This window comes from Bos taurus, chromosome 14 (genome assembly GCF_002263795.3).
Source record: "Bos taurus isolate L1 Dominette 01449 registration number 42190680 breed Hereford chromosome 14, ARS-UCD2.0, whole genome shotgun sequence".
NCBI classification, from domain to species: Eukaryota; Metazoa; Chordata; class Mammalia; order Artiodactyla; family Bovidae; genus Bos; species Bos taurus.
In genome coordinates, this window is record NC_037341.1 from 37,098,439 (window position 1) to 37,112,470 (window position 14,032).

Here is a 14,032-nt window from a genome sequence, read left to right on the forward strand (position 1 = left end):
TCCCCTGGAGAAGGAGATGGCAACTCACTCCAGTATTCTTGCCTGGGAAATCCCATGGACAGAGGAGCCTGACAGGCTACAGTCCATGGGGTTGCAGAGAATCACAGAAGACTGAGCACACACATGCATGCATGCCATTTATCTGTACCCCTTCACATTCAGCACTTTTGTATTATCTATCTTATTATAGGCCCTTGGAAGATATATACTTTTCTTACCTGCCACCTTTCTTGATATAGGATAGGTCATCACTAAGTATTTGCTTAATGCCCATTCTTAACCTTAACGACTGTTAGGCTTATTTTTATGATCTCAGAGTTCCGCAGATATATTGTTTAAAATAATCATATTCTTAATTTGTGAACATATTCAAGCAATTTACCTCAAAGATAAGGCATTTTATAAAAAAACAAAGCCAATTAAGAATGACTCATGATTAAAGCAAATTTTTTCAAACTGTCTGGGACAGTAAAGGTAGGGTGTTCTAACATTTCACACAGATGATGGTTTGCTTTAGATTTGTTCAAAAACTGCTAGTGCCTATGTTTCCTTGAAAAAGCTGGGATAAAAATACAAGTACAATCAGGTTAATTCAACTAACATTTATTAAAAGCTTTTGTGATAGGTACCGTGTGCCACAGTGCTGGGTACACAAACACAAGTGAGACATCGTCCCAGTGGAAAGCATTCAGGACAGAAGGCTGGTAGGACAGCCTTCTAAAAGGGAAGGACAAAGATGATAACCTTATAACTAAATTCGTAGTGGACCTTGACAGTAGAAAAGGAGATAATGAACATTCCAGCAACAGGGAAGAACATTAAAGAACACAGTAGTCTTTTTGTGCTGTTATCTATGGAACAAGGTGTGTAGGGGGCTGAAGAGCAGCCTGAGAACACAGGGCCAGGTAATGAAAAGTCAACAAAGGGACTGGAGAAAAGGAGAAAATACCAGAGATGGTTTAAAAAGACAGGCTCAGCAGGACTTGATGAAAAATGTCAGAGAAGACTGGTAAATAGTGCTAGATTCTTCATTTGTATAATTAGGTTGGATAGGAATGCAATTAACTATAACAGAAAAGAGAAACAGACATTTGGGAGGTTGAAAGTAGAGATAAAGAGATTTTTAATGTTAAGCTGGATACCTCTTCTGTAGGACAATCATCCATATTAGCATCATGTATGATTACATGTATTTACCTACATTAAGCACTTGAAGGTCAAGTACATGTATGAAAGGTATTTTCTGCCTTATTTCAGCTTTCCTTATTTGACACTTTTATTCAGTCAATGTTTAATTTTGCCATGTGTTACCTCAGTGTGAAAAGTACTATGGAATACAGGGAGGATTTCAGTAAGACCACTTATCCACATAGCTTAAACTAGTGGAGAAAAGTCATCCCTTCTGTGAGAGGTAGAAATTATTTTAAGGATTATAAAAGAGGAAGAGAGGGCCATCAAAGTACAAAGACAAACCTTGCATTTATCTAATCAGCTACTCATCTAGTTGTTTGGGGCTGTAGAAACAGCTTGCAGAGATAAAAGAGCTTTATGGTAGCCTGGCTGCCCCAGTGGAGGAGTACGGTGTTCCTGGGCAAGCAGATCTCCTGTGCAAAGAAAACTTAAGACTAGCAGCAGGGCACACTGAATTTCTTCCTGCCAGGAATATCTGAGATGTGGAGATATTCCCTTCTGCTTATTTCTTTCTTTTCAGAGCTTCAGGAGCCCCTCAGTTATATAAGTTAGTTGATCTGTCTGTACACTTGGTAAAGTATCTGCAAGTTCTTTACAGCATATCCAGCCTGAAGTTCAGGAGCACCAGACTCATGATTAACTCGAAGTCTGGTCTCAATTTCCATCTTTTCTGAAAATGCCCAGTCTTTAACCAGGACTTAATTAATTGAAGCATGAAGAATCACTCAAATATACTAGGCTACACTAATAAGCAAAGATGATCTTTAAATAAACAAAGTGCTTTAGTGACTATCTTCATTCTGTTGTATTCATTTTGGAAATGGACACATTACTATCTCCATAATCTTTTAAAGATCACAGTCTTTTGCAAAGGGGAACTACTATGTAATTTTTCACATTATTATAAACTACAAAAAGTTTTAATATCTATCCAATTTAGCATTGAAGTCTACAAAAAAAGAAATCAATGACAACTGCTTTATTATTAAAAGTTACTGAGTTCCATAAAGCACACAATGTAGTTTATATTCAACTAACAAAAGTTTCATACATGTATTTAAAAATATATAATATATAGATTTATCTGTCAACATTTATATTCTATTTAAAAAGCAATAGCTTTACATATTTTACAACTTGATTTTATAAAATATATACATCCACCCTATGCAAATCTTCCAGCATGAGCTTTCATTCCTATTAATAAAATGCACAATTTGTATTTCTGAATATTTAGAGAAAAATGGTACCAACTAAAAATAAAAAATTCATTATAACTTGAACATGCATCTAACTCTTGGCTACTAGATAACTGACCTAATAATCTATTCAAATAACTGTGTTACCTTGAGCTTGACAAACAATTTGCATTATGTAAACAATCTGTGGTTAACCATGAAGAGACTTGCATTTCTAGGTATCTGAAACAATCTACCAAATTCTTTGTTTGCCCTGTTTCAGGTTTTTAATTAGAGAGGCAGGATTCTTCAATTATTTGATGTGCCATGAAATCTGACAAGTCGCACCTGACAAGCCAAAGCCCTGTGAGTTTTGAAGCCACACTTTTGCCTTTGAGAAAACAGCTCTGAGAATTATTGTAGGAGCAGTTTTCTCAAAACCCCTGATGATGTGTATACCAAGAAACAGAACAAGAACTGCTTCTCCTTTCTCCAATCAACTGCATTGAACTTGCAAAACTCGAGTTCTGGTACGTGAGGATGTACTGACGTCTATTCAGACATTCCCGCCACAGTCAAAATAGCTTCAGATATCACACTGTTTTACTAACAAAAAATTTTTTATAAAAAAGATATTCATGTAATAATTTTTGAGATTCAACCCCAAATAAAAGTTGCAATACTACCATTAGAGAATGAAATTAAAAAAAAAAATCTAAATTATCAGGAGCACAGTCAGAACTAGAACTTCAACTTGAAGGACAGAGATCTAAGTTTGAAGTACAAATTTAGATTCCATGGACCTTAGTGATAAGGGTGTATATAAGTCTGTCTTTAAATTCTGCTGAGAAGATAAAAATCTCCCACAAATTATTTTTAAAAAATAGTTCCATCCAACTCTCAAAAATGATTAACATTTAATCATTAAATGTTAAAAACTTAAAAGGAAAAGCATGTTCATCAAAATAAGTAATTTAATTCATTAGGGCAATAATTTGTCTTCGAGGGACTTCCCTGGTGTTTCAGTGCTTAAGACTTTACCTTCCAATGTAGGTGGTGTGAGTTCGATCCCTGGTTGGGGAACTAAGATCTCACGTGCCTCAGGGCCAAAAAAATAAAAAAACATAAAACAGAAGCAGTATTGTGACCAATTCAAAAAAGACTTTAAAAATGGTTCATATCAAAAAAAAATCTTAAAAAAAAAAGGCTTTGAGAGAGTCACATCCAGAAAGTAAACAAAATTCCCTCAATATCAGTATTTAAGAACTAAATTAGAGCTAACTGACAGCGTATTTATCAAGCAATTATTCAACAAGTTTAGCCATCTACTGATGGACTAAAATTATTTATCAGAAATTTTTGTAGGATGGAGTCTTTTTATTAAAACTTTTTTTGGATATAATTTTAATAACCCTCTGGATTTCCTATTCTCAAGAATGGGAGAGGGAGAGTAAAGGGGAAGGGAGGAAAGAAGGGAGGGAATAGGGGAGAAAAACTGAGTGGTCAGAGGGGCACTGAAGACTGATCCACTGATACCTGTGAGATGAGAAGGTAGAAAAATAAAGGAGGAATAAAAACAAAGACTGCAAAGAGGACTAGAGCCAGGAGGTGCGGATTAAAGTCACCTTCTTCACAGACCTTAATTATGCAAAGGTATCAGCATAAAAGAATAGTGCAGCAGCTGGCTTTTGGTAGCAAAGAATCCTCAAAGGGACATTCAGTCAAGCCTCAGCTCTTTCTGAAAATAAACGTGCATACACAAGTTACAAACCTTATGCATTCAGCTAAAATATGTACAAAAAACTAAAAAAAAGTGAGATGGAGAAATATAAGCAGCAGTAACCATAAAGGCTGAGAACTAGTGACACCGAATTCTTTATTAAAAAAAAAAATTTTTTTTTAAACACACAGTACCTCCTCTTCTCTTCTATTTTTAGGAAGAAGCTTTAACAAGTTTTAAATGTCTCAATTCTCAAAAACAATAGGCTTTTTAAAAAATAAGACTTGATTACCAGAAACAAGTAATATGTGGTTACATACCATTTTCATACCATTACTCATTTCAATTTATCTTTGATGCAACCTGGGAACAATTAAGCAGTCACTAGATACCTGTTTTAGAATCTGAAGAAATTATTATCCACCACAGGAATCTAATGATATATGTTTTTGCATATAGTTAAAATTTCAAAAGGGAAAAAAGTAGCTAACTATTCTCATTACTTTGTACCAAATATTTATATACCTAGTCAAAACAATAAAGATCAAGATCTTTCTCCAGATGAACTGTATATAAAAGCTATTTTTAGCATTTTCTTCCAGGGATTAAAAAAAAAAGTCTTATTTCCCTGCTGGCTAAAAAGGAGGAATTTAAATTCCTTAAGAGAACTGCCATAAAATTTGTTTTTAAAAATTTATCTTAAAAAACTGAAAACCATTTCTCTCTTTAAAATCTATGGCATTAATTACCTACTTGACTTTTTATTTTTTGAAAGGGCACCAAGTTTGTGATCTAAGCATGCAAAATAAGGAACTGAATGTATCACTGCCTTAACAGAATTTGGCAAACCAGAAAAATGGCCTTAAAATAAATAAATAAATAAATAAAAAGGAAGAGAGTCCATGCTGTCTAAATCTGAAGGTCTAATTCTGTAGAGCTCTACAGCAGACAGTGCCTCACAGAGGGAATGCGGGCAAGAGGGAAGTAGCATGTTCCTATGTACACACTTGCTTGGTATTCTGGTTGTTATTCAACAACGTATTACAGAGAAATATTCTTTTTATTATTACAAAGTCGGTAATTGCCCCTTCTTGAGCAGTGACTTAGGTAAACATCTTTACATCTTTTAATAATGTAACATATTTAAAATTAACTAAATCTAAGTGCACATGAGTTTTCAGTGATTCCTAAAGTTCAAGGAAGTAACGCAGGTGTTATCAGACTGCAAATTCTGAATGGTTGGTGCATCTATGTTTTAGAATATTTCGTCCTGTCTTCTTTCCCTTAAACCATAAAATGTACCAGAGTTATTTGGTTCTCCTCTACTTTCCTTTTCGTCATCTTAATTTATTTTATGGTATCTCTATGCAGAGAGAGAGGTATGTTAAAATATTATTATTCATATTAAAAAATTCAATTGAGACTATATATGACCTATTAATCTATATGATAGCAATGTTATCCTTTGACCTGGTATATTAATTCCTTTGGTGAATAAATGCCACAGGTCATTTCCTTATAAAAGGATTTTAGTAAGAGGACCAGCAGTATGGAGAGAGATTTCCCCCACCCCACCCAGGAAAATGACCAAGTGAATCAGTCAGTAGTTTAGAGCAGTTATGTAAAATATGAAAAATACATCATTTACAGCTGCAATTTTCATATTAAAAAGCAGTTAAAAACTAAGAGCAGTTCAAAGCATTCCAAAAAACATTTTTTTTGTCTTAGCTAAACTGGCCAACTAATAGGACTGATAAGAGACTGCTGAGAGAACTTACATACATCTAGGCAAGACAGAACAAAAATGTTTTTAATTTTGAACCGTGGTAGTTGCTATTAATAACTAGCAGTATAAACAGTGTCCACAATTTGGTGGCTGGCCATAGTTTAAAATTTTTTTCAAGTTAATTTCTACAGCAGACGTATTTTTGAAGTCTACCCACCCCTGAGTTCAACAATTATACTTTTAGAGTGTAAAATTATATGCCCTTAATTAACAACATGTACAAAGCTACAAAATTTCATCTATACAGAGATTAAAAACAATTTTTAAAATATTATCTGCCAATTATTGATTGGATGGTTTTGCTGGGGTACATATTTCAAACCTTTCAGCCAACTGGCTTTCATTTTTAAGCCCAAATTGATTCATATATTCACTGTAGGATATGTCATAGAGTGCAACAACAGGCATTAGTAAAAATAACATTGTAGTAGAAACAGATTTTGCATATGCGAAAAGGTAATTTATAAAATACATTAATTGCTTTTTAAAAAGAGAACCTAGTTGCAGTATCATTAACTTACATGGTACTGAGAGTTGGACCTTTCAAACAATTTTTTTTCTATAGAAAAATGTTGTCTACCTGTAAGTGAAGTCTTAAATAACAACAAAACAGAACAAAACAAATCCCTCTAGAAAAAAAAACCTGTATGGCTGTGTGAGACAAATAAGCAAACATACCGTTCTATAGTGTACTTTTGCCTAAAATTTAAAATAAAAATGTCCACACTCTTTTGTTAAAACATTAAGCCTCTGTCAAAAATGTATTTCTTATTTTAGGGTACAGGATAGTAGGACAAGATGATACTTACAAGTAAAGAAAATTTACAAGAAAAAACTTGACAAAAGTTTTTCAATTAAAAGTATCATAACATTCAAACTTGACTTCAAACATAACAAAAGAAACAAAATTGCAAACAAAAATGTTTATGGATTTTCCAAACATAAATAAATGAAATAGTGTTTAGGCAGTAGGGCTCATGCTGATGGCTAGCAGGAAGTAACAGAGTGTCATCTATTTGGAAAAAATTGATAATGTACAAACAATAAGCCCAAATTATGGACTATAGCAGTTTAATAATCACTGCCATTTTTCTTACTTCCAAAATAAAGCCTTGATTAAACCACTTATACCCTATATTACTCATACCTTTACTTCAGAGATTGAGGAACTATGTACAACAAACGAATTTATTTTCACCATAGGGATAACATATTGTACCTCTCTGCCAATGTTACTTGAAAACCGTCCATGTCAAAACAATTTGACAACAGATATAAACAATTCAATAAATACGCAATGATCTTTCATTACAGTCCTTTAAAGACGCATGTTAAGTCATGCTGTTAACCTTAGGTTCACAGTGCATAGAATCCAAATATGAGCAGTTGGGGTGACTTTCAGAGTAATGCTGGATCCCTCACTTTATTTATAATCCCACTCTAACCGTTAAGTTCATGTCATAGGCCCTATCACGCATTAATCATTGAGTGGCAGAAGGGTGAAATTTTTTCCTGTTACAACGTCCATTGCCGGCAATGAACGTCACAAAACCGCCAAGGAAGTCATTGTTATTGCACAATACATGAGGACCTGGAACTTTTCAAAAGCTTAAAAAAATAAAAATAAAAAATGGAATTATATTTGACATTTCCTGACACCTGCATTAATACTGTATGACTAATCAAAGCATGTCAGTTGCCTGGACTCAACCAGCGATCAACATGCGCCCCGAATGCACACGAGTAAAAATGCAGTCAAAGGAAGCAGTCTTCATTGCCTATAGGTCACTTCCAGTCAAAGGTTAAAGTTCAAAGACTGAATGATCAAAGTGCTCATTTTCTCAGTAGGACTATCTTCTGCTAGGAGGATGAGAACAGTGGCATCAACAAGTATCATCTTTAAGAAAAGGAGAAAAAAGATAATTAAAACAATCAAGCATGCATAAGTAAAAGTTACAAGTCAGTCTAATACAGCGAAAATTTCAAGTAGCAAGAAGAACATGGTTTACGTTTCTGACTCATCTCCCTGGATCCCCTGCAAAGGAGTCCATTTTGTGTTCAAGTATATATTTACAAACAAATCAAACTCTAGGTTTTCAGAGAAGTGGTAGTTTGCAAAAATTTTAAAATGATATTATCAGTACGTTAAGTTCTATTTAAAATAATAAATTGATATGTGTTAGCACCTATTAATGATTACCAGTCATCAGAGAATTTTTTTACAGGTAACAATTTAAAACTATAATGAGATGGCAAGTAAACTCACAACCAACACTGTCACACTGCTTAACAAAGACTAATACAAGTCGTGTCTGAAGGAAGTAACTTTACAAATGAGGAATAATCTCTAAGTCAATCAACAGTAAATGTTATTAACTTCTCTTCAGAAAATAAATTTTCAGGAAGTATATATATATATATGCAAAGGAGGTCATTTTAAAAAATCCCAAAGAGTTAGTGACACCTTCTGATAGCTTCAACACATTTATGTAACATAAATTCTGGTGGGTTCATCACTTATTTCACAACACTTACCTCACAAAACATATTTGAAGGATCGTGACGATTAGTTATTATTTATGAAGTACCTTTAGAAAGATTTAAGACCAGTGGCAACTAACTCAAAGTTGTGAAAGCTCTCAAGGAGAAAATTCTGAAAAACTGGCCAAAATGTTTTACACAAACCACCCCCTATTAGGATTGATATATTGCTCATAAAGACGCAATGAGAACTAAAAAGCAGTAAATCTGACTTCTATGCTGGGCAAATTAGTGAAACATTTCACAATCCTATACACCTTAAGGGTAATATAAATGGTGAAATAGACTAAATTTTAAAAATAAGCTGTATCTAAGTCATTAGAATCCTTTAAATAAGTAAATAACATCTTTAAGAAGAGATCAAGTAAACAGTTTACAGCCTCTGCCACATTAAAGTGTATGTCTTATGGGACTTCCTTGGTGGTCCAGTGTTTAAGATTCTGTGTTCCCAATTCAAGGGAGGCAGGTTTGATCCCTGGTCAGTGAACTAAAATCCAGCATGCTGCAGAGAATAGCCAATATATATACACATATCTGTTCCTTGAATGACTGCGGATCTTGAAATAAAGAAGATATGTTTGTCGTGGATCAGAACAAGCTTCAGAATATGAGGAGGTTTCTTAAAACCTCACTTCTCCAGTAGAGTATTTTATAACACTAGGGTTCTTGAAATTAGTACTAAAACTGCTGCTGCTGAGTCACTTCAGTCATGTCTGACTCTGTGCGACCCCATAGACAGCAGCCCACCAGGCTCCCCCATCCATGGGATTTTCCAGGCAAGAACACTGGAATTGGGTTGCCATTTCCTTCTTCAAAGTACTAAAACTAATCACATTTAAATCGCTAAGCTAAGAGATGCCACTAAAATCTACCTAGGATGTCAAACTACTGGGGAGGAACTTTAGCTGGACCCATAGACTGAAACATTATATATTCATGATGGTTATATGGCTAATAAGGAATCTATAAGTAAAAGTTCAATATGGAGACAGGTAATGACCCAAACCCCTGTCGACCTTTTCCCTAAATAAGAGAATCACTAAGAAGGAAAAAATTCATTTGTTAACAGAGGGAATAGTTTCCTAGTTTTGGCTTTCCCCCCCAAAAAAGGTTGTTAGAGTTAACCTATCTTGGGTCAAGACAAGTATAGGTCTATAAAAGGTGGTGAAAGAACACAATTATGTTTAACCTCTTGGCTACAATATTTGTGGCAAAATTATGGCCTAAAAAAAAATCTTATCATAAACCACTTAAACTTTTTCTGGAACTAGAGAAGACCCTACTAAAATTATATCCTCAAATATAATATACAAATTAGCAGTTCTTAAGAGGTGACACCTACCATGGCTAACTTCACTGGGTCTCTGGAAATTATGAATGAGAGAACTACATTAGAAGATCACTTAATTTTCCCCAAAGTATAAAAACTATCACATTTTTTTGGAAATCACCTCCCTGAATATACCCATGGACAGAAGACAAGAAGTAAAGGAACAGAGTAAGAGGTCAGTAGATATGAAGCGGGATTCCACTTCCAAGAAAAACAAAAATAAATCTTTACAGTTAAGTTTGTGTCTCAACAGTTTAGGGAATTAAAAGTTTTCCTCTGATGAACTGATTCAAGAAAGATTACACAGTAGATCACAGAACTGCTATCCCACAGAAAATAAAGGGCAAAGAATTAAACTGAGTGAAAGTTTGGACTCAGGAATTTAGAAAGTGGTTGTATAACACTAAAAGGTAGTACAAATAAAAAGGTTCACAACTAACAGAGGTAAACCTTCAGATACATATCAAGCAAGGAGAAAAGGAATTGTTATACTACCCTGAGATAATTTTGCGTTCCTATCCCCTTATAATCCTTAACTGTCCTAAAGGAAATGTTCCAGTTGAATGGAACCAGAATGTACTCTGTAGTTTTATACAAAAACATTCCTCTACTCTTCCCCAAATTACCATCTCATCAGTCTACTGGACATAATATCTAAACATTATGTCAATTTAGTTCTTATAAGTCTAGTTTTCTGGAGCCAATACTCAATAGTCATCTTAAACTATACTGTTCATTTATCTATCACCTTAAGGAAAATGTTTCAGGAACCACAGATCTACACTCTCATCAGTGAAAAGCGATCATTTATGACACTAAGTCGTTTATATTTAATATTGATCCCAGGAAACAGACAGGTATTATCAATGGATTCTACTTGGCTATCTCACTGAAATATTTTTATGATGTCATAAACAGGTATTTTTTTAATCTTTTTCAAGAACAATTACATTTGCTTTATGATCCAAAACTCAGGTTCAATCATTAATCTGTACACTAGACTGGGTATAGATCTATTTTCTAAGGAAAATTCTAGATCTGAATTGTAGATTAATTCCTCAGTCCTTTTGTATGCTGAGGAGAGTTGTCTTATTACCTATTTTGGTTAGGTCCCTTTAATTTTTTAACCCTATTCTCAGCTCAAATTATTTTTCAATGCATATGGACCCCTACCTTAACTGGCAACACAGAATATTTACATTCCAATGCAGGTATGGCCTTAATTTCTTAGTGAATAGAAAGTGAAAGAGTTCTGGGCAACAGGTTGATAGTCAACTTCAAGTAATTAACAAAACAATATATATTCACACACCAATGACTTTTTATACTTTAATAACTTATGGCGTGCTGGAGAAAAATCTAAAAAGAAATGTAATATAAGGTGTGATGTGTACAAAGTAACAGTGGGCTAGGATGACTGGCCTAATTTTCAAGGAGTCCTAATAATGTGGAAGATCACAAATTTAAACTTGGGCTTCTTTTCAACACTGGTATTGGGCAGCTCAATTGTGGTATGTCAGCTGACTCCTTCTCATCTAAACAAAAGATCAACTCAACTTCAGATTTGTTGTTTTTCATTAATAATGAGTCCATTATACATCCTGGAAGCTCCTTCTAAGGTACACAGATGTCACTAATCTGAACCCAAATCTCTCTTGCCTCTTTGATTACACCTGACAAACACCCTGGCCCATGCTGACCCAAGTATGTTGGTCAGCACCACACAGAATGGCTGTGGAGTTTGACACCTGAGGCTTACAATTCTGCGTGGTTTCTAGAAACTAGAATGATAAATGTTTCAGTGAGTTCTTCCAACACCAAGCAAGCCTTTGTTTAGTGTCTGATCTTTTGTTTACCATTGCAGGTCACATCTTGACATTGCTCTGACCTTGCAATCCTTTCAGAATTAAGGTGATGATAAGAAAATAACTAGAGCCCATATTTCTTGGAACTCACATTCTAAAGAGAACACAACCATTACAGATCTTTTGGAACTAAAGCGGCTAAGCAGAAAAATGTAAGCTGAAATTTCTAAAGTTTCAAAACAAAGCTGATGTGGTTGTGCTTAATGAATGAGTATGATTACCTTTTTTGATAAGATTCTTCCAAATTCAACTATAATGCCAAGGTGAACTATTTTTCATATTGTTTGTAACTGTTATCGTGGAATGTAGAAAAGACAATAGAAACTAAACAGCTGAAATGCTTTAGCTATGGAAAGATGAAGGAAGAGTTCAAGGAAGAGTCCCTGTACTCAACTACCTGAATGACAGGGTGGGGGCTCTATCATCTCAAAGTGTAATGAACACTACCCTTCACTGACTTCATATGACAGTCATTCATGGAGGAAAACCATCCACTTAACGGAGAATGCAGGAGACGAATGACCCAGGCATACAAGGTTCAAGCCAAGAGAAGAAAACTATCAACGTAAGAAAGGGGGTGCGGAGGAGGGTGAGTGGGGGTGAGTGTTTTCCAGTGTCTGACTCATTGCGACCCCATGGACTGGCAAGCAAGAATACTGGAGTGGGTTGCCATTTTCTCCTCCAGGGAATCTTCCCAACTCGAGTATTGAACCTACGTCTCATGCGTTTCCTGCACTGGCAGATGGACTTTTTACCACTGGGAAGCCCAAAGAATAAACTGAGGATGTTTTAAACAAGATTATCTGTAAATGAAAAAAAAGTATCTGTATCTGCAACAAGAAACAAGACCAAGAAAGTCATGGTTTAGTTGAATTAGAATCAGGTGCCTTTTTAAAATGGCTAATTCGTATGGGGGCAGGGATACTTTCAATCTGTTTATTGGGAAGATGAATTCCTACACAAACTCTATACTATTTTACATTAAGTAAGAGGTTTAGTTTAAAAAGCCTTTAAAAGAAAAAAATTCTTCGCTAACTTGGAGATGATCCATCTTTAAACAATTAAGACTTTTCTACTTCAGTTATAAAAATAGATTTCTCAAGTAACACATAAAAACTACTAACTATGAAAAACAACATCTATGAAGTATATTTTAAAGAATTATTATATTTCCTGACTTATGTAAGTTTTCTTATTCAAAAGCAGGCAGTAATAAATTCTAGAAGTATTCTTAAGTAAAGGCCTTCTTGTAAGTGCTTTCAACATAACAAGACAACATTAGAGAGCTTCAAAGATGATTATCTTTTTGAAATTTCCCTGTGGAATAGAAAAGAAAATGGAAATATATTATCTAACAATGGGGTGGGACAGAGTGGCAAAGAGGACTATACTTTCAAAATATATGTATTTTCTAAATTCCATCACTCTAAGACAATTTCTTCTCAAGCTTAACAACAAAAACAAAAACTTAAAAGTGGTTTTAAAACACTGGGGGGGGGGAAAAGGAAAAAAAATACTGTGGAAAAGATAATAGGGGAATTTTTCTATTATTAGTGAGGTTGGGTCAGAAATAGAATGACAACTATCTTGCCAACTTTGACATTTTAAAAAATGTTTGATGTAGTTTAGGTTTCTCAACATTCTTGATTGACTTATCTTAATCTCTGATAATTTAAAGAACTTATGAAAGGTAAAGGGGACTGTGACACTCAAGGAATGTTTTTGTTTTTGTTTTGGAAAACGTTTTTTGTAAAGGCACAGAGGGAAGAGACAACTCAGTCCTTAGTCCTAAAAGACAAGAGGATGTGAAAGAAAGAGAAGCTGTTGCTTTCTTAAAAGATTAACTTGCTACCTCAGATATGCAGATGACACCACCCTTATGGCAGAAAGTGAAAGAGGAGAGTGAAAAAGTTGGCTTAAAACTCAACATTCAGAAAACTAAGATCATGGCATCTGGTCCCACCACTTCACAGCAAACAGATGGGGAAACAATGGAAACAGTGACAGACTTCATTTTTGGGGCTCCAAAATCACTATAGATGGTGAGGGCAGTCATGAAATTAAAAGACGCTTGCTCCTTGGAGAAAAAGTTATGACCAACCTAGACAGCATATTAAAAAGCAAAGACTTTATTTTACCAACAAAGGTCTGTCTAGTCAAGGTTATAGTTTTTCCAGTAGTCATGTATGGATGTGAGAGTTGGACTATAAAGAAAGCTGAGCACCGAAGAATTGATGGTTTTGAGCTGTGGTGTTGAAGACTCTTGAGTCTGTTGGACTGCAAGGAGATCCAACCAGTCCATCCTAAAGGAAATCAGTCCTAAATATTCATTGGAAGGACTGATGCTGAAGCTGAAACTCCAATAATTTGGCCATGTGATGTGAAGAACTGACTCATTTGAAAAGACCCTGATGCTGGGAA

The 14,032-nt window shown here is 34.7% G+C and overlaps 1 protein-coding gene across 9 annotated transcripts in view; it reads right to left on the reverse strand.

Moving 5' to 3' along the window:
* UBE2W (ubiquitin conjugating enzyme E2 W) overlaps positions 1 to 14,032 on the reverse strand; it is a 119,429-nt gene that overhangs the window by 22,813 nt on the left and 82,584 nt on the right. Inside the window, exon 7 of one of the 9 annotated variants that reach the window (XM_025001724.2) lies at positions 588 to 7,772. The exons of 7 other annotated variants lie outside the window; for them this stretch is intronic. In XM_025001724.2, coding sequence (XP_024857492.2) covers positions 7,671 to 7,772 — 102 coding nt within the window. In that variant the 3' untranslated portion in view covers positions 588 to 7,670. Of the gene's footprint in view, positions 1 to 587; positions 7,773 to 14,032 lie in introns of those variants that run through there. One more of the 9 variants, NM_001099122.3, reaches the window with a different exon arrangement.